The following is a 21,676-nucleotide window of genomic DNA, read 5'->3' as shown; positions in this document are numbered from 1 at the left end:
CTGTGAAGGAAAGTCAGGCCCATCACAATAGAGAAAGAACAGCCCGTAATGAGGCTCCAATGTAAACAAAGGCAGGGCAGTTTCAGGTTATAGCTCCTCCCTCAGGGCAACGCTCGTCCACCCCAGGGCGGGATAAAGTCGAGCTGCTCCGGGACGGGACCATCGGAATGAAAATCAGGATGAAAGTCAAAATGTCTCGTGTAAAAAACTAGAAAAAGGTGTCCAGGTGTCTGACTCTGAAACTCTCCCAACTTGAGTTTTTGTTGGGAAATAAAATCAAACTTTGTTATTTGGCCAGTGACTTGGTTTTGTGTTTTTGTGTCGACCGCGGTAACGGTTGAGAATATGAGACGATTATGCAGTAAAATGATCAAAGACGGGGTGAAATAGTAAAATAGTTTCACTTTAGCTGCTCTTTATGTTGATGTTTACATTTTAAACACATTAAAAGTGTCGTGGAGTCACTGCTCCACAGAAACACAAACACAAGAAACACAAACACTGAAGGTTTGTCCATGGAACAGACACGTGTCATGTGCTCACTGCAGGAAAGGACTGTGTGTGTGTGTTGTGTGTGTTGTGTGTGTTGTCTGTTGTGTTCGCTGTGTGCATTGTGTTAGTTGTGTGCATTGTCTGTTCTGTTTGTTGTGTAGGTTGTGTGTGTTGTGTTCGTGTGCATTGTGTGGGCTGTGTGCTGTGTGCATTGTGTGCATTGTGTTCGTTGTGTTGTGTGCGTTGTCTGTTGGGTTTAGTGTGTGTGTTGTGTGCATTGTCTGTTGGGTTTGGTGTGTGTTGTGTTCGTTGAGTGCATTATGTGGGTTGTGTGTGTTGTGTACAATGTGTATGTTGTGTGTGTTGAGTTTGTTTTGTGCATTGTGTGTGTTGTGTACGTGATGTGCATTGTGTACGTTGTGTGTGTTGTCTGTTGTGTCTGTTGTGTGCATTGTCTGTTGTTTGTTGTGTGCGTTGTCTGTTGTCTTTGTTGTGTGGGTTGTGTGTTGTATGTGTTGTCTGTTGGGTTTTGTGCGTTTGTTGTGTGTGTTGTATTCGTTGAGTGCATTATGTGGGTTGTGTACGTGTTGTGTACGTTGTGTGTGTTGTCTGTTGTGTGCATTGTGTACGTGGTGTGCACTGTGTAGGTTGTGTGAATTGTCTGTTGTGTGGGTTGTGTGCATTGTGTGCGTTGTGTGAATACAATTACACAACAAGCTTCTTGAAATCCTGCAAAACACACGAGGAAATATACAGTTAAAATAATACTCAATGTACTTTTGTGTTAGTACTACTCAAAGAGGAAGTACTCGTCTTTCTGAGTACAAGTTTGAATAAAAACTGACTCCAGGCTGTAATACACAAACAAACACACCCCCCCACACACACACACACTCCCTCTGCACGCCCGTTTTGTGCAGTTCTCCAGGAAACACTGCGTAGTACCATCAATACTTCAACACGAACAAATACTACAACAAATACTGCGTCATTACACCATAAAGTTTATTTTTTTAACGCACGTCCAGCTTCAAAAAACTTTTAAAAACCAGCACAAAAAAATGTATTTGAAGGTCATGAAATAGTGAGTGTTGTGTTTAATGAAGGATCGGCGAGTTTCTCAGGTCTTTCCAGGTTTGGGAGCTTCTTTGACGATGGTTAAATTCAAAGTATCTTGTGAAGTGTGTGATGTGATGGCTCCTTTTTCGCCCGCACTGATGTGAGAATAAACACACAGCGTCGCCGTTTCATGCTTTGATGATCGATGGACCTTTCATTTCGGAGCCATTAGTTCCACTACTTGTTTGAAAGCACGACTTGGCTTATACTTCAATTGCTGGTTGATAAAAATTGATGAGATTAGGACATATAGCTCCGTTTTTTTTTCTTCAAATTCTTTCAACTTTCTATAGAGATATTTACTCAAAGAGAACTTGAAGTAACGACTAGAATTTTCAGATGAATTGTGAGTTTTCTAAAGATTGACCAGTACTTTTTGATACGTACAGCAGCAGTAGTGATAGTGACAGTGACTAAATACTTCACACTACTTTTTTTATTGCTTTATATATTTATTTTATTTCTTTTTTTATATATTTATTTTATTTCTTTTCAATTACCAAAGTGCAAAGTGCAAATCGAGGTTTAAGAAGCAGCAGAACTTGATGTTTTTCTATCAAGCGCCTTTTCAAACTGTCCCACTAACTCAAGGGTGTAGTGTCCAAACTATGGCCCACGGGCGAAATGCGGCACTGAAACCAGTTTTTATTGGTCCTCAGACGTCCCGCTGAACCGGCCCGATCGATCATAAGCAACATTTTAACAGAAAATTAAACTATTTCTCCCGTTATAACCTCAAATATCACTTTGCGGTGTGACACAGATCTGAAATTAATGTGTTTTAAGTTGTGTTTGAAGCGCCGCGCTGTGTTGATCGTCGTCTGTGGGTCTCCGATTTGAATGTTTTGAAATGTGGCCCTCAATTTAAAAAAACTGGACGAACTGGATAAAACTAGTGTTACTTAAAATCGATGTTTAAAAAAGAACATTTGCTCTTTTAACTCTTAAATCTCCATAAAAAACAAATAAACCTATAATTTTATACATATATTAAACACATAAACCCTAAAAACAAACACCATAGACACTTAAAACCCATAAAACTTTTTTAAAATAGTCCTGCCCCGGAACCTTTTTAAGGAGCTCGTTTCCTGGGGGACCTGTTTAACACCTGGACATAACGACACAGGAGGTAAATCAAGCATTTTTAAAACACTATTCACTAAAAACACAACAAATTACTCAACACAGACACTTAAAAGCATTGCTAAATAAGTACTGCACGATTATTACACATATTTGATTTAATTATTAGCTGTTAAATTTGTCTTAAAATGCCACTGCGCCTCCAGATCTAAAATTGCTTAAAAACAGACAAGTTAAATAAACAATTTTGTGCAATTGTCTTTTTTTTTTTTTGCACGTTATTAAAGTGTAAGCGCAGATTAAAGTGCGTATATTAAAACGTGCTGTTCATGTTTTTATGTTGTATTTTTACTGCGTGTGTCGTTTCTGTAGCGTCAGGGAGAATATTAGACACAACACACACTCTGGATACGTGTTTGACCTCTGCAACTTTACCCAAACGCACAAAATTACAGGGGACAGTGAGTGGAAAATTGTGACTAGTATTTGCGGTAGTTGTGACGCTCGAGTATAAATATTAATCATCCATGGGCCCACTGTCTATTCCAGCGTTTTACATGATATAAAAAGCCCATTAAACATTTGTGAGACTTAGCTGATTGAATCCTTTCCTCGTTGTTCTCTTTAGACGTGTGCTGTTCAGATGACGGATGGTGCTGGACCAGAAGAGCAGAAAACACAAAACACAAAACACTGGCAGGCGGCAGGGACCCGGCGCTACTTTGATCCAATAATTGTAATCCCCACAAGAGCCAATAAATGTGAGGCCATTTAGTTCTCCCCCTCACTATTGACTTATCCCTTTTGTATTTTGCACACGGCCCCCCGCACAAACCCACACAAACTCACACAAACTCGCACAAACCCGGTGTCAGCAGTTCACACACTGGACACAATGCGACTTTCTTGATATTACATTGCGTTGCGTTGTATCAATCGCGTTCCGAGGTCCATAAGGTAAATAATTGAATGCAGTTGGCACAATAATGATGTCGGAGAAAGTAAAACTCTGACGTTCTCTGAATAACAATGTGTCCCTCAGTCGTCCCCGTGTGTCCAACACAAACAGAATGCATCAAGAACTAGTCAACTTTTATGTCCGTGTAATCCCTCAGACGTGCAGGTGTGACCCAGAGTAAAAGAGAAATTTAAAATCCGTCGACTGGACAAAAAGTCTGGTTGTTTTATTTTTATGTGAAGTTGGATATAAGGCCAGTAATGTGACCGGAACTGAAGAAACATCATGGACGAGAAGTGAAACGTCTTCACTGATGTAACTTTTTGTCCAGTTGACAGTTTTTAAATTTCGCTTTTACTATAAAAATGTATGAATTACAATCTCCCCCAATGACGGTTCATTTAAAGTGATGTCCTCTAATTCATTTTCATTTTTTTTTTCATGTATTTATTTCGAGCACAGGTGCACCTAAAGCACATACTGTTCATATACAAGCTCGAAAAGGAGTGGGAAGAAGAGAGTACAGCCCATGTTCAAGGGCCTGCACAATATGAGGCAGCAGCTTGAGGGAATAAAAGAGAAAAGCAGAAAAGCAGAAGAGCAGAAAAGCAGGCCTTTCATGGTAATAAGGAGACACGGCCTGGTAATAAATCAAACAGACACAGATACAATTGAAACTCTGTATGAATTTGAGCCGTGAGGACCATCCAGATATTAAAGTCTGAATTGTAATCTAACGCATGAGTGCACAGTCGACCACACACACGGGCTGTTATTTAAGACAATGTATTTGATTTATTTATTTAGTCTCATCTGTATGAACAGTTTATGCATATCTTAGGATCTGTGTTTGTGTGTTTAGTTTAAAGGGAAAGCATCACGTTACACAAAACCATCATTATAACAGAATAATAATAATGAGGACTCCAGAAGTGCGTCCATGTTCCATGAGAATCACAAAAGTCCCATTAGTTATGTTTCCATTAAACTGATGAGCATCACTGTGCGTTTTCTTCTGTCTCTTGTAAGAGTTCCAGGAAGTGACATCACTCAGCTTTGGAGTCCATTTGTGAGGAACACTCTCCCTGGTGCAGTAATGAGCACATTGTTGTGGAGCACAGTGGAACGAGGACACGGGGAGGACGGACGGAGTGACAGAGGAGACAATCGTCTGAGCACAAAGGATTATGTCAAGGTTACAATGGTGGACAAGATCAAAACTCACAAAGAGAAATGCTGCCTTTAATCTTCCAGTGGTTTTACTGTTCAAACTATAATGGGTTTGTGTTTGTTCAAAAAACAACAACAACAACAACACACTGTTGAGTCCAAAAGAACCTGTACGTGTCATAAATAAAATTGTAGTTGCATTTTTGATTTTATAAATGCATGAGCCTCAGATTCACTGATGCACTGGTCCACCTGGATCATTTAAGATATATACTTTATACGTTATACTTTATACTTTATGCTTTAGGTTTAATCCAGCTCAGATTTGGGTAATCCTGGTTTGAGCCTGGTTAATCTGGTTTAGTCCTAGATTTAGTTCCAGATGTGCCATCAAAGTCATTTACAATCAAATAATGGCAAATAAACGCACAATTAAAATGTAGTCCACTTAATAATATTTATCCACGTAACAGATAAACAGATCTTCCAGTGTTTGAGTTCACAGGATCAGCGTATGCTCCGAAATTTAGCTGCAAAAACGGTTGTGAGTAAAGACGCACCCGAGCGTAAAGTTCTGTCGTCCCCATTATTAGCCAATAATGGCAGTGTATCAGCAAATGGAGCGTGATTGTCTTAATAGAATATGATTGCCAGCATAACAGCTTTGTTAGTGCACTCTGTAATTGTGATGAGGCAGTCAAGTGAAAATGGATCTAATGAAAAACAATCTCTTAATTCACTCAGATCTGGAGAATTTGATGGGACAGAGGCCGGAAGCGAACGCATGGCTGAATGACATGAGTATGTGCTTGAATCTAATTAACTGTGTAATGTGAGAGGTGCAGAGAGTGTAACCGGAACTGACTGCAGGCTTTGGTGTCTAGAAAACAAATATAGAGCTACGGGAAAAACAATCTTTTAGCTTCACTATAGCTCAAAGCCGTATAATACTGTCTGTCGTCACGTTAGCCCATGGCAGGCTGCGGGCAAAGCAACATTACAGTGATAATAACTTTGTAAACACGCAAAATGATCATTGTATGTATGTATTTATCTTTATTTTTCACATCCACAAAGGTGATCTGGTAATCTTTTTCCAACTGAACAAAATTTTACCAACGGGAGTCCATCTGAATGTATAAATATCACAGAGACCAACGCCAAGGCCAAGGGATTTACAGTGAAACGCAATGAACGCTACAGTCAATACCCCACATAAAACTAGCTGCGGACCGTTCATTGTCGACCGAGCACAACTTTCCCCTTCAGCTGTCAATCAAACACTCAATAAAATGTCCTTACAGACCTCGGGAGGGTGACGTCACACAGTCAGAGTACAGTAGCACACCAAGTAATGAGCCAGAGGTTTAGCGGGTCTTTCCACCGATCTTGGTCATTTTAATCAGTAATACAGAGTAAAACATATGCAAAGTGTGTTAAAAATGTCCGTTTACAATAGAAATAAGTGCGTGTCTAGTCGACTAATGGGGAAAAATAACCAGTGAGAGGTTGACGACTAAAATAATCTTAAATTTATCCTTAATGATGCTCGTGTTTATGCCAAATACAAAGGTACAAATCTGGAGCGCACTTATAAACACAGTAAAAAAAAAGACGTGACTTTCATCTATGTGAGACTAACCGTGTCTGTGCTGTTTAATTGCAGAACAAATGGTGAAGTAATTCAAGCAAATGTACTTAAAAGAGGCTAAACATGGATTCTAGCACCTTGGACAGCGCCGGCTCCCTCATAAAACAGCAGAGAGCACAAATGAGTCGAACGTCAACTGCCAAGAAGTTTATGAGAGAAATTGAAAAAAGAATCTTTCCAAGAAGAGCGTTTTCCTAAAGCTGGACATATGGAGTGACGTCTGTTGTAAAAAAACATTTGTAAAAACGTTGTAGGGAACAGTTAAGGATTGTGTTTGAATTATAGATCTAGTCTTTGCAATCGAAAACTGAAGGAAGGAGACTAGAATAACCTGATTGAACTGTACCTAATGTGGAAAACTGTTCAAATTTGAGTGAGATTAAAACTTCTGTGTGGAACGGAGATGTTAGAAAAGAAAACAGCCTGATTGGTGCAGCGAAAAAGTGTAAAGTACGTCCAGAAATACTTAATTATTAATGTTTCATGTCTAAAAAGTAGACCGAGTTTGAGCCTTTGGACTAAAACAGTCAAACTAAAAGGTGTTCCACTTTAAAATCTAATCAAATTTAATGGTTTTACCCCCCAAAACATGTCAAAAATCTCATTAGGGTCAACCTCCAGGGGGCGCTGTCGGATCAGTTCGCAGCAGAGAGCACTTACTTACCCCTCTCTCCATGTTAAGTATATAAAACGTCAACTTTTTTCAATATTTTTTTTTAGTTTTAAGCCTTGGTGGTTGTACTGTGCCACTATTATGCTAATTATAAGTTTAACTGAAGCACATTCGACTTTATGACTATATTAGCAATCTTTTCATATGCTAAGTAAGCTAGGTCCTGCTCTTGTAATAAAAGGGCTGTGAAAAATCTCAAAGAAATTTCCAATAAAAATATGACAAAAACCTCAAACTAAAAACACTGCATTCACATGGATCGTGGATCAGTCCCAAAGTGTGTCACGTGAAACGCACAACGGTTCACTTAATTATGCAGAGAGGCAGGTTCCTCTGAGTCACTTTGTGCAAAAAATGTTTTTCTGAGCTTTGCAGGAAGACCACTGACTCAGGGGTTTTGTTTTTTGTTTTTTTGGGGGGAGGTTGTGTTTGTTTGTGTGGCTTTTTAAGAAAGGCGGTGTGCTGACGGCAGGACAGACGAGCACAGAACACCGCTGAAAGTGTGGTGGCCAGGAAGAAAAAAAAAAAAAAAAATACTGCACACAAACACAACACTGACACAGACAAAATACCTGCTTAGGCGACCACAGATATTTACAGCTCTGAGAAGCAATAGCGTTATGTTGACATGACGTTTATTGTTGCAACGCGCTCAAAAAGGCAAAGCTCTCATAGTAACACAGTAAGATCAATACAGTTTTGTACATAAATTAAAAATATCCTGTTTTATTTTGACCTTATTTTTTGGAGTATTTGGTATTTAGGATTTGAGAGCAATGAAATCTCTCAATATATGTCACAAAACAATCAATATTTTCCCTAACAACTGAACGGACAATGATTCAGCACCATGGTCAGCGACGCAAACACGCCAGCTCTATTGATTTGTATTAATTACGAATGATAATTTTGAATATAAGGTAATTTTCTTATCTATCAAGTCGTAACTTAGGGATGAGGCTGGATGAGGAAGCTGGCGAAAAACATTTACAACCATCACTTCAATAACATGTGCAAAATGTGTCCTGTTAGCAGTTAATTAGTTCCTATAAGTGCATTTTAATGGACAACAATTCAGCACCACGGACAGCGACAGACGCACTACAACGGTACAAACTCGAGGAAATACTTCAAAACAGAGAGAAAAAGAAGTAGTGAGCAAACAGCGTGTCGTCTGTGATCACAAATAAACATGAAACACACTGAATTTGCCTGATTGCGTTTACCGATTAGTGCACGTGTCCAACTCAAGGCCCGTGGGCAAAATGTGGCCCGCCAGGTCATGTTATGTGGCCTGCGACAAAGTAAATTAAAAGGTATGACTGTCTTAAAATATCAGTTTATCAGGAGATGCAGTTACACAGATATTTTTACATATCTATGCAAATCCATATGGAATATTTGTAACTTGAATAAGTAATAGAAAAAAGAAAAATGAATAGAAAACGTAGTTGCATTTATTTTACATCTTAGTTACATCTGGCCATTTGAGAGTGACCATTTTGATGACGTGGCCTTCTGTGAATATGAGTTTGACACACCTGGTTTAGTGGATTGTTTTATGTTTTGAAAAGCGTCTTATTTACAGAGTTTTCCAGGGTTTCGGTTACATTCACTGCCAAAAGTGAAAGCTCACAGTTAGTGTAATTTCCGATCTATTATGTAACCCAGATCAGTCCAAGAGCTGTCACAGTATCTCCTCATCAGCGCTCGTAGCTGGTGTGGCGGCTCGGCTTTACCAGTCTCGTGGGAGAGTGGCACAGACAGCCCACACAGTGAATTAGTGCGTACTTAACCCTGACAGTTTCTGCGAGCCTCCTGTTTCTCTTCTAATTGCCATCCCTTCCTTTCCAGTAATTAAGTCGTCCCACAGCGGGGGCTTTGTACCGGAGGGCTGAGAGGAGTCCCCGGTTTGATCAGCTCCCACGCAGAGACGCCCAAACCTGTATCTGAGGATGATTTGTCAAAAATGAGTTGGCCGGTTACATCACGATGCTTCAGATCCAATCGAGATTTGCATGGATTATCTTGTTTACAAACGCTGTTATGAAATCAAATTTTAACCCAAAATTCGATGATTTGCAGAACTCGTCTTTATGGAATATTCAAATAACATTCAAAGGGTTGAGAAAGAAATGAAATATTCAGTAAATATTCTTTATTTATATGTGATAGTCGGGTTTTCGTGGGAAGCTTTTGAGCGAGAGATATCAAAAGGAGGAGACATGGGGTCACTCCTGATGGACTTTTCTGAGCCAAGTGAGGTGTTTTTGACGTCTTTTACTAAATTCTATTAAATATCGGGACATTACACATTTAGTTCTGTTTATCGTCCAGATATTTTACATTTTGACGCAGTATTCTAACTTTGAATTGAGTTGTTTTGGGGAAAGTTTTCTGAGCCAGTAGTGAAGATAAATGCATAATGTCTGCTTTGCCATAATGGTTCTTTGTTAATGAGATTTAATCTGGTTTTGATGTGCATCACTTCTAAAGCTGCCTCTCCAGTGTCGCTGCCAGGGCTGGTTTCTCACTCAAAAATATGCTCCTAATGGGGAATAATTGCTCAGTCGGAACACAACAGCAGCTCAGGGGATCTGCACCCGTTCAAATTGCAGACTCCTGATTGGTCCAGACAAGTGCATGACTTTCAAGTGTTGGAAATTGTTAGTGCTTCAGTCAGCAAATGAGAATTCATATCTGCTGCCAGAAAGCGAGCTGATGGCCACTCTTTTGATAACAACACACACAAACATGTTCTTTTGGCTTCATATTATAAAACTAATGATAAAAAGGTCATTTAAAAAGTTTTATACTTATACATTGTGTTGAGAATGTATAAATAGTTTACGAAATTTTGCTTTTGGACATTCTTAAGTAGAGTTTTGTGTCATATTAAACTTACAAAACCAATTGCGTCGACTGGGACTGTTTAAGTTGATGGCTCTAGGGGTCTCCAGGGGTCTCAAACTCAAAATATCTGGGAGCCGTAGTAGTTCTTTTCTCAAACGTAATCGCTGTTTTTTAACACACATGAGGAAATACGCCAGTTCATTCGGATTTTACGGATATGCATCGTTATTTGTTGAATCTTTTGTGACCGGTTTGGGGTTTACTAATTGAACGGAACCTTCTACACGCAATAATACACTTTCATATTGTCCTACGGGCCACAAAATATCATCTCATGGGCCGCAATTGGTCCATGGGCCGCGAGTTTGAGATTAATGCATTCGGATTTTATGGATATACATTTTTATTTGTTGAATCTTTTGTGATGAGTTTGGGGTTTACCAATTTAAACAGAACCTTCTACACGCAATAATACACTTTCATATTGTCCTACGGGCCTCAAAATATCATCTCGCGGGCCGCAATTGGCTCCCAGGCCCCAAGTTTGCGACTCCAGCTCTTGAAGTTTATGGCGTTTACTCTCTAGTGGCAGCATTACTGATTTGCCTTGTAATTTTGTTATGTTTAAAATGTAAATACAGCACCTATGATGAAACTTACAGGCCTTTCTCGTGTTTTAAGCGGGAGAACTTGAACAAATGGCGGTTGACGAAATATTTTGCCCCACTGTACAGGCCGACCATAAATTCACTATTATATAAATGACAACTACAACAGATGTGCACAGCAAATCCTAAACTGGGAATGAAGCTGGATGAGGAAGCTCGTAAAAAAAACAACAAACATTTCAATCTTCATCTTTCAATCACCAAAATATCCTTTTCACTTTGACTAGTCCATCCTATTTTTAAAGCCTTTTACACTTTCTCTTCTTCCATCAATAATAAATCCTGTTTTTTTTTCACCAACATGAGTCATCGACGTGTCTTTGGCTCTTCTTTCACCCCGGCTCCGACCTCCCAAACACCACTTGTCCGTTCCCTCTGTCTCTTGTTTTGACGGTGAACTCGTCCGACCCCTCGCGTGTCTGAAGCACTTACATACATTTTCCTTATCCCGCGCAGGAAGCGGCGGTAGCCTCCCGTCTCGAGCCTAACGCAGACCACTCACGTCTCTGTCCTCCGTCTTCGCTCCTGGCTTCCTGACTCCGTGCGATTCCTTTGGCTACAGCCTCCTGAATTAAACATTAGCTCGGCCTTGTGCGGCGAACGCTCCTCCTGCATCAGATCTGCCTCCTCTTGTTCTCTCCAATTACAAACACCTCATCCAAACTCATCTAAGAGCAGGGTCAGACAGATGTAACCGCTTGTTTCGGCTTAAAACAAATAGTGCCAATAGGTTGGATTCACGCGGCGTTCGACAGTCCCTGCGGTTTGAGACTGAGCTGGAGGGAAGGTCTATGGTAAGGCGAGCTTATTTATACAGAACAGTTTGTACAAAGAGCAATTCAACGTGCGTCATGGAATAAGAAAGACGTTAAAATCACAATGCAAACAATTCAAACATAAAATGAAGATTAAAAGAGACGAGTGTAGAATAAAACCCTTTAAGTCGTATGCAAAGATAAACAGAACTGTTTGGATTATAAAAATAATAATAATGAAAAATGACAAAGTAGAAGACTGGTTTTCCTGAAGATGTGAGACAGTTTTTAGCTGCATGAAACTGAAACACTGATTGGCCTGGTTCAGTCCTGGTTCAGTCCTGGTTCAGTCCTGGTTCAGTCCTGGTTCAGTCCTGGTTCAGACCTGGTTCAGACCTGGTTCAGACCTGGTTCAGACCTGGTTCAGACCTGGTTCAGATTGACTTTGGGCACCCAGCAGAAGGCCAGGATAAAATAAGGACTAGACCAGAACTAAACCAGGACGAAACCAAGACTAAACAAGGACTCAACCAGGACTAAACAAGGACTCAACCAGGACTAAACCAGGACTAAACAAGGACTAAAACAGGACTAATCAAGGACTAAACCAGAACTAAACCAGCACTAAACCAAGACTGAACCAGGACTAAACCCAGACAACACAACTATACATCAGAACTAAATCAGGAGGTCAGTCCCTGAAGTCCTCATCATGTGAGATGGTTCTTGTGGCTCATGTGGGAGATGTTCTTTGGTGCTGGTCCATGGAGAGACTTGTTCACACAGAGCTGCTTTAAAGTCTCTGAGCCACAGGAGCCAGAGACCTGAGCCACAGGACACATGTGCTCATTCTTCCTGGTTCTAGTCCTGACCCGAGCAGCAGTGTTCTGGATGTTCTGTTCTGTCTTAAGTCTCGTTTGTAGAGTCCAGTGATCAGGACGTTACAGTCGTCTAACCTACTGGACACAAACGCAGGATAAGTCTCTCTAAGTCTGGGTTTTGACAGTTTACCTTTGATTTCTGCAGTGTTTTTAAATAGTAAAAAGCTGCAGATTTGACGTGGCTGTGGTATATTGGGTTATTTCACTGTGAGATTCCAGATTTGCTGTGATGGTTTATAGTTAAAATCTCTGTAATCTGTATTAGCTCATCTAAATTAATTACTAGGCGGATTCACAAGAAACAAAAACTGACAGAAAGTTCAAAGTCTTCTGCTTGTGTACCCAATATCTAACAAATATTGAATAAGGAGTCAACATTTATGGATTTTCGTCTTAAATATTTATTTCAAAAACTCCCATTGAACCTCATATAGAGTTATATTCACGGGTTTCAACTTGAGGACCTTGCCCCATTCAAAAAGATATAATTACTTTCTGTGACAGCGGTGCTACATTTCCCCCTCCCTCATGTAAAGCCCCTTTCCCACCATCTGAGGTTAGAACGTTATTAAAGTCTAGAACGTGAGCGCAGCCTGTATATATTGGCGGTGACGGGCACGAAGCCAGACTGTGTTTCTCAGTTGCGTTCAAAAGGATATTGCATCACGGCGTCTTTCACACGCCGCACAAACGAGTAAACTGGAAGCACGAGTAAAGCGTATGTTTGCGAAACTGGGGGAAAGACGTAAAAAGACATAAAGCTTTCTGTTTGATGAATCGGTTAAATTAAAAGCAGAAAGAAGAATTGATTGCGCATGCTAATCACAACTGCATATTCATTTAGGTTCATTGCTGATCAAGTGGTTGCCCGTGGAGTCATTATACTTAAGAATAATTAATAAGAGAGAAGGAAAGCTTCAGTTTAGGGAGATTCGTAATTGCCTTGTGCTAAACATATTTTTGTTACATATTCATAACGTTTGTGTCCTCAGAAGTGCATTAACTAATTACTGTATGCACTGTTGTGTTAATCGTGTTGATAAATGTTAGCGCACACAGCACCGGCTCAAATAAAACCTCACCTATTTCATACAGAATGTGAGTTTGGCTCTGCATTTAAATGGGCAAAGTTTGAAATATTTATCGAGTCCAAATCTCTTTCCTGTTCATAGCAAGTGCACAGCTCCGAGCCTTAAATCAGAGCCGTTTAGATCATGTGTTGTTCTCGTCTTTATTAATAAATCCATCTCGCGTAGGTCGTTACACGGTAAAGGATGTTTTTACTTTTAATTCAATCGCCATGACTTATTTCATAACCGGTGGTCACGGAGCTGCAGGAAACACTGTGGATCATTTTTAGACCTCTACCAATGTCAAGTGCTCCGTCTACGTTGTTCTATCTGTTCATTTAATGCATTGTGGCCTTTCAGCGTGTGATCAATCAGATCTATGCATTTTCATAAATGTATTTTATTCCAAGTAACAACCTCATTGCTTTGCCACTTTGATTACAGTGCAATGCTGATTTGAGGCCTTTAAAATGCATTAATGGCGAGGGGGGATTTGCATTTATATTGGATTTTCCTTTCAGGCCACATGAAAACCTGAGATAGAGCTGTGCAAACAAAGACCAAACAGCGAACACGAATCATCTGAAACACATTGGACCCCATAATAGAGTACAGGAAAATCAGTGACGGATGCTAGTGTGGGCAAAAGCAGGGCCATTGCCTCTCACAGTGGAACCAAGAGCCACATTATTCAGATGTGGCTGCAGTACAAAAGTGCTGCGACGCCACCAGTCACACTGTCTTTCTTCCCAGATGATTGCTATACAAGTGATATACACTTACACGCACACAATGGAAGCAGGGAAAAGCTTGATTTAAGGCAGACAGGTGAAAGCAGGACAATTTTTTGACACATCTGGTATTGTGAAATTTCGAGCAGTAGCAATTTCTCATAGACTGAGGTTTGGCAAACATTTCATCAAAAAGCCCACGTATAAAGTGTTGAATTTAATAAATGGAAATTGCAAGCAAGTTAGAATACTATTTTGCTGTTAAAAACATCAGAATAGATCATAGTCTGTTTATATAAATGGACATAGCCAAATAGGAAGTGATCATGGGCTGCACTTCCGGCTCCATTTCACTTTATATTAGAAAAACTAATATATATTTGTGTATTTGCCGCTGTGAGACGCCTCATTTTGGTCTTAAATGTTCGTATTAACCTTCTCTACATGATCCTGGTGTTTTTATTTCACTATTGCGCTTCTTAACTCAAGATATGAACATTAATAAGAGACAAATCAGCTGCCTTCTTTCCCCGAGATCGCTCCTGTTAGCGTTAGCAACAGGTTTGATTGACAGCGTTGCTAAGCGCCTGCCCCATGCCAAACCTCGCTCCAGACTGGCTCTTTGGCTCTTTGGCTAACGCGACGTGCTTCATTTGACTGGAGCTGGACGCTGTGGGTGACGTCACACTCACGTAGTTCACTTCTTTTTACAGTCTATGGCACAGATTGGAGCGTTGGGCGAAAACCTGTTTTATTTAGGGTCTAAGTGTAGTAACTTTAAAGTGAACATTTATCTTCTCTCAAACTCAATTAGATGAAGTGGAGTAAACCTTGAGGAGCAGGATGAGTGCTGGCTCTCACTGCGTCTTCCCTCTCCAAGTGTCACTGACCTTTTCTCAAGTATTAGACATCTCCCCCGCGAACGTGTGTGTGTTTGTCATAACTCGGCGTCGCGCCCGTCCCGTTACACACAGGCCAGAATCGCCGGTTGTTGATCAGGCTGTTGCTTTGTCTAATCTTGCGTTCTTCCTCTGGGGTAATCTGCCCTCAAATCCAAGTCAGAAAGAAATGAACGCATTGTCTTTTTCTGCAAATCTGATTCAAATACTCTTCTAGAGCTAAATCATAGAGGCACATGGAGTCCCCCAGGGAAATTTACTAAGCGATTGGGTCCTCTGCGCTGGTGAGAGAGCGGGCCAGGGCAATCGTGTCCCAAACAGGAGCGCGGCAATGTGTAATCTCATTCAGGAAAAAAACACCAACACTACAGCAGATGATCGCACTGATCTGAGGCTTTCTGTTCCCATTAGTTACAAATGACTCAAGTGGTTCCTCTTCAAATCACAGGAAAACCTCAAATTGGGTGAGTGCATTGAATCTGGTACAGGGCATTTTGTACCAGAGACTTGTCATTTGGTTTGGAAGATTTAGATTTTTGAAGTGGTTTAGTGATGCGAAGGAGTCGGCTCTTTTGAACGGTTCTTTTACGTGAGCGAGTAGAACATGGACTGAATCTTTTTCTTTCCAATTTTTATGCATTTCTGTCCTGATTAACGCTGAATCAACACGAGAATGAGCACAGAAGCTGAGGAGGCGACATGAGTGAGAGCTTTGTGCACAGAAAAACACATCTGACATCATAACTGTCTGTTTTATGTATTATTTTTATTATTGTAGTGCAACGTTTTATTTAGAGTTTGCATCATTTCAGTCCTGCTCTCAGTTTGAACCATTTTAAACACATCTGAGCCCTAGTCATTTCTGTTTGTGATTAGTTTGGTGATAAAATGAGTTCTCACATTGGCTTCTGTCATGTAAACAAACAGTAAAAGAGCCAGTCTTTTGAACGGCTCTTTGAAATGAACAGATCCAGAACATTGAGTTCCCATAAAAGAGCAGAAAGTCAATAAACATTGGTAGAAAAGACATTTGGTGATTGGACTGACCTGTTTCTATTGGGAAGAGCACATAACAATTGCGATTTTGTAAGATTCTATACATTTTAAAGGTTGTATATAAAGCAAAATGGACTTTTTTGAGCTTTAAGCCTTTTTGGAATTATGACATCATTAAAAACAAACCCGGAGTTGTGTTTTGTTTCATTCACACATGTGTTAAACATGTGTGAATGAAACAAAACACAACTCCGGGTTTGTTTTTTTTGAGGAAACAACATAGATCAGAAAATAGTGTGATATGGGCCTTTAAAGTTTGTATCTGCTTTTGAATAATACTTTTGATTACTTGTGTTAAAGTGCCTGGACATTGTTCAACATGTTAGTACTATGTAAAAAAGATAGCTAAAAATAACATATTTTAATCATTGTGAAAATACATTCAGACGAGGTATAGAAGAATAATTAAAGAAAAGAAAGTCAAAATGAGCTGCGTGGCACTATTACAGACGTGTCCCCAGATGCACGCACAGAATTATCATTGTTTTCACATTTAAATGAAATTTATCAAAACTGTGAACTCAACATTTAATTATCTTGTCAAAGGGAAATGGATATTGTGCTAAATTTGATGCCACTTATGGTTTGAAAGTGCGTGTGCCTGTGGGCTCTGCAGCAGCTCCTTCAAACCCACACATTTGCCTTATTTGAATAAATGACTTTAGCATCACAGCAGCCTCTCTGAGGAGGCCCTGCGTCTGCTCAAAGCAGCGTCAGAACCTCTGAGATCCACATCCTGCTCTGTCAATGCACAGTATGCAAATCCATTGTTTACACTTGGTCTGACATCATGAAGACATGAAAGCCAACGGGGACACAGCCGCCACGAGTCACCCAGAGAGACGGAGGAGACTAACGCTGTGAAACTAGTTCAAATAATGGGAAAAATGACAATCGTATTACATAATATGGGAGAAAAATCAGACGTTCGTAAGAAAATCATGTGGTTCTGAGGAAAATGGGATAACTTCATGCTAATGTTTTACCTTCATGGTAGATGTAAAACAGTTGCACAGACGTGTGGGTTTATTTTCTGCATCCATTATACTGTGTGATTATATAAGTCAATAAGTGGAAGTGTTACTTAAGACATGAGCTGAGACTTTACTTACATTAAGAAACTATTTTTGTTTCTATTCTGTTTATTGATAATTGTAGATGCAGTGATCCAGCCTTTTCAGTTCTAACATCGATATCGATACTTTAAGCATCAGCCGACAACCGATAAGAACTGCTCCAAACAGAAAACATGATTGTTCTTCCCACTACAGAACAGCTTTGTTTAAATGTTCAGTCTTGGACCAGTATCAGTCTTATTACATCAACTCAAAGCTCTGACCAGCTCCACCAGTGTCCTGATCCCAGCGCCCCTCATGACACCAGCCTCTACTCTAAAAACATATAATTAGCTAAATCAATCTTTGGGAGCAAAGTATTTTCCTCTGGGCTAAGAACTGAACCTGACTGTGTTCCACAGAAAACCACAGATGCCCCAGATCAATCTTCAAATGTCCAGCAGAATCGTGCACTTACCTATAAATTTTATATCTGGTCGTAAATCCCTGGTGGAATTTCTCCACAAAGGACAGGTAACTCCTGGAGTGGTGGAAAGGTCCCCGGTCTGAGATGAGCCAGTCATACTGTTTAGTGACATGTTGCTCAGTGGCCGATGGCTCCTGGCGCTCCTGGCGGGAAGACTGAACTGTTATATGGTCCCATATAAACAGGAAGCAGATGACCTCAATAAACCTCCAGTTCATGCTTTTTCTTAAACCGCTCTCTGTTCATTCTCGCTCCATTCTGTGGAGACCTGATGGAGACAAGAGGGAGGGGAGACAGAGAAAGAGCCATTACATGACAAAATCCATTTTCAAAGGCAATGTCTCGGAGTGAAGTTAATTGTATTCTAAGTGAACAAATAAGACAGCGCCCTTGTCATTGTCACGTTGTTCTGATGCCTGCTTCACACTCGTCGTGCCTTTGTGGAGTTTGGCTAAATCTACACAGCAGACTACTGAGTGTGATGAGAAGACCATTACCCTTTTGCAGACGAGCTGAAGAACGTTCTGGGTGAAAGACTGTCTTTGGTCTAATTGGTGTCATGAGCAGATCTGACAGGGCAAGAGGCCTGCGTCATGATGTGTTATGACATGCTGCCATTACTGTGGGAGAGCTCTGTTTCCCTTTACCCACTGGTGTCAATTAGAGATGCAACAAATGCTCAGTGAAAAATCTGACCTTAATCTATTCTCAAAAATCAACTCTTACAAACTGGGGCTTTGGTCCAGACAAAGGGTGTGTTGTGTCAAAGAGACGCTGCACATTTGCATTTGTACAATGTCAGTCATTACACGAGAGTCGCTGAGCTCGGGGTTTTGTGATGAAAAAGATGGAAGAAATGACACTTTTAGCAATTTATTTCAGATTTCAGTCTTGAGTTTGGATCTATTTTAACGCCAATAGTTTGGTGATATTAGTAATACATGGAATAACTGTGACTTTGAGTTGTACAGCTGTAAACCGACTAAACCGACGTAGATTAAACAGCAAAACGAACGTAATTTGAGCACAGTTCACACACACGTCTGTAAGTGAACCGTACGAATGTTAACGCGAATGAATCAAACCATAAATCACGATGAGTAGTTTTTCATGAAGGCGGGTGACAGAATCCATCGCTTTACCGTGTGCTGCCAGGGAACATTAGACACACTTGACACTGAAATAACGTCTTTTCATTACTGATAAGAAGCAGGGAATACCATCGATAATTGCACTGGAGAACTTTGCTCCGTGGCCGTGAAATAGTCCAACGGCGCCGATATATGGAAGAGAAAACTCCTCACTCCCATCTCCATGCTTTATTAGAAAATAGCACATCTTAAAAGAGCAGGGAAATTTAATAGGCCTAATCTCCCTTGTTAAATAGATGATGAATGGCTTGATTGAGAAAGTGCAAGTAATCACGTCAAACGGTACTTTACAAGGCCTGTGTCTCTGTTTAACATACTAAATATCTACATGAATAAAACATCCAACTGCCATTTCGCAATAAGTCATTTTAAACTGTGAATATTCCCCATCAGATAAGCCTGTTGTATTGTAATTACTATTTTGACAGAAACAAAGCGTGTCTCCCAGTCTCTCATTAACGAGACACAGATGCAATGACAATCGGTGGGGGTAGTTAACACGGCAGTTTGGGGCTAATTATATTAGACTTGTCTTGAATAAAACAATGCACATAGACGTAGAGGAAACTGGCGCAGTGCAGGGGGCGGGCTGCTAATGAGATGCATGTATGCAAATGATGTGCCCTGCTGATTTAAAACTTACATTTTCATAATCTAAAACATGGATGAGAGGACGTATCAGAGTCTGGAAATGGAAATGAGACACACAGGCTTAACAACGATGCTAATAATCGCACATAAGTTTGATTTGAATGGCCCGGTAATGTGAAACTTAAAATGATATTATCCATTTGTTGTAAGATTTACAGTTTGACCTTGCGCAACCGAAGCTTCTGTAACTGCTCTTAATTCACTTAGAAGACATTAACACCCATTAAAGGTCGCCGTCTTTTCATAGTTTTGACCCAATACAGCTAAAAAATGTCTAAGGGAGTGTTGCTGTTGGGCTTGCAGGATTAAAAACAAACCGAAACCAAAATATTAAGCGACGTGATTGAACAAAATATGAAGAAAATATCCTTTGGTTTTCTTCCTTTGGTTTGGGATTCTTGTATTTGTCTTTTTGTCAAGTCTGGATCAAAATGGAACAGTCAATCTACGTTTCTTCGCTCATCTATGGTCATGAGCTTTGGGTAATGACCAAAAAAAGAACGAAAAGATGGCGGATACAAGCTTCCTCGGTCACACGGGAGGAGCTTGGAGGACGCGTCTGGGGTGGGGGAAGTCTGGGAGTCCCTGCTTAGACTGCTGCCCCCGATTAAGCGGAAGAAAATGGATGGATGGATCAAAATTTGGACCGTATACATTGCGAATCTCATCAGAAAACATCACATTTACGTGTTTTTCTCCCAAACGGTTCAGGTCGAGTTGCTCCACACAACGATCATAGTCCAGGTTTACCAAAAGAATTGCAAGTCAGAAGCTAAAACCGGACTCTCGAAACTATATTTGAGCAAGTATCAATACAAAAAAACGACATTTGACCTTTCCAGAGCCATCAGAGCTAGAATAAGGCCATATGGTAATAGCCCTGTCACGATGATTACTATATCAATCCTTATATTTGAAAGCTGGAACCAGATTTTTGTGGGTCAATATTTATCGAGTGCACAGTTTCTTGGCACGACTTGGAAATTTGTGGTTATTTTTTGGCTGTACGATAAGAAAGGTTGAGTTAACACCTTCCGTGACTCATTACAGACGCAAACAAAGCCCTGAAGTGTTTCATTTTACTGTTAATTTATCGCAGCACGTGATAATTAACAAGTGTAGTGTAGATTTAGACTAGTTTTTGTGGTTTAAATCTGTGTCAGCGGCGTGAATAGTTTCAATATTATCGACTAGATTTACTATATCGACCTTCAAAATGTGTTATTAAATGGTAACAGGAAGAAATGCTATCGTTTTGTGTGAAAAAGTGTAGTTTGTAGTCCAAAAAGAGAGCGTTTTTCTCCAGTTTGAAATGTTAGTACTGTGACAACACTACAACAATAACACCTTTTTTTTTGTTTTTAGGAAGCAGACTGATCACCCTGGGGCGCGCTCAGTTTAAATTTGGAACCTGCATCAAGGAGGGACGGAAAGGGAAAAAAATAACTTCTTCCCAAGAATAAACTACTGTTCACGTGTGGAAGTGCTGACTCCGGGGAAAGTGCAGCCGGGTAAATAAACCACTGAGGCTGTGAAGTGGAATTAGCTTCAGACGAGATAACACTTTGGGATTCTAATTGTGGCTTAGGTCCTGGAGGACGGCTGCCCGCTGAAGTACACGGGTTCAGTGGCTTCACAGGGAGGGCGTTTGGCGTTTTGTCGGTTCAGGGACGGTTTAACAACAAGAAGGGGCTCGTTTTCCCAACAAGCACCTGCCCGGCCCCAGAGCTGCCCCCCGTCTGGACAAAACAGCCTCAGAGACAATTATGAGGTGGACTAAAGCTGGGCGATCGATCGAGTTTTTATACAGATTGGGACGGGGTCATCTAAATCTAAACGTCAGTGATAAGTGTCGTTTTAATGGAGGTCGACAGCCAAAAAGAAAATGGTTTGATTGGCAGAATATACAGTTTGGAGGAAGAAATCTGGCAAATATTAAAACTCTTTCTTGCTTATGTTTAGGAAAGTAATACAGGATGGCATTTTTATTTGATTTTAATGAGAAATTGAGTCAGAAATTGTGAAAAATGCGTTTGTCCTATTGCCCAGCCGCTGTCTAGATAGTTAAAGAGGAGGTATTTTACTTCTATGGGGTATTAAAGGGGAGGTATTTTACTTCTATGGGGTATTAAAGGGGAGGTATTTTACTTCTATGGGGTATTAAAGAGGAGGTATTTTACTTCTATAGGGTATTAAAGAGGAGGTATTTTACTTCTCTGGGGTATTAAAGCGGAGGTATTTTACTTCTATGGGGTATTAAAGGAGGTATT

General features: G+C 40.3%; 1 protein-coding gene across 1 annotated transcript in view; it reads right to left on the bottom strand.

The window, feature by feature from the left end:
* Positions 1-21,676, bottom strand: part of brinp1 (bone morphogenetic protein/retinoic acid inducible neural-specific 1) — a 107,155-nt gene that overhangs the window by 61,639 nt on the left and 23,840 nt on the right. The window contains exon 2 of the mRNA XM_033989207.2: positions 17,596-17,872. Coding sequence (XP_033845098.1) covers positions 17,596-17,822 — 227 coding nt within the window. The 5' untranslated portion in view covers positions 17,823-17,872. The remainder of the gene's footprint in view (positions 1-17,595; positions 17,873-21,676) is intronic.

The sequence above is a fragment of the Periophthalmus magnuspinnatus genome, chromosome 23 (assembly GCF_009829125.3).
Source record: "Periophthalmus magnuspinnatus isolate fPerMag1 chromosome 23, fPerMag1.2.pri, whole genome shotgun sequence".
NCBI lineage: Eukaryota > Metazoa > Chordata > Actinopteri > Gobiiformes > Gobiidae > Periophthalmus > Periophthalmus magnuspinnatus.
Note: the sequence above shows the minus strand (reverse complement) of the source record. Positions and strands in the feature narration are given on the sequence as shown.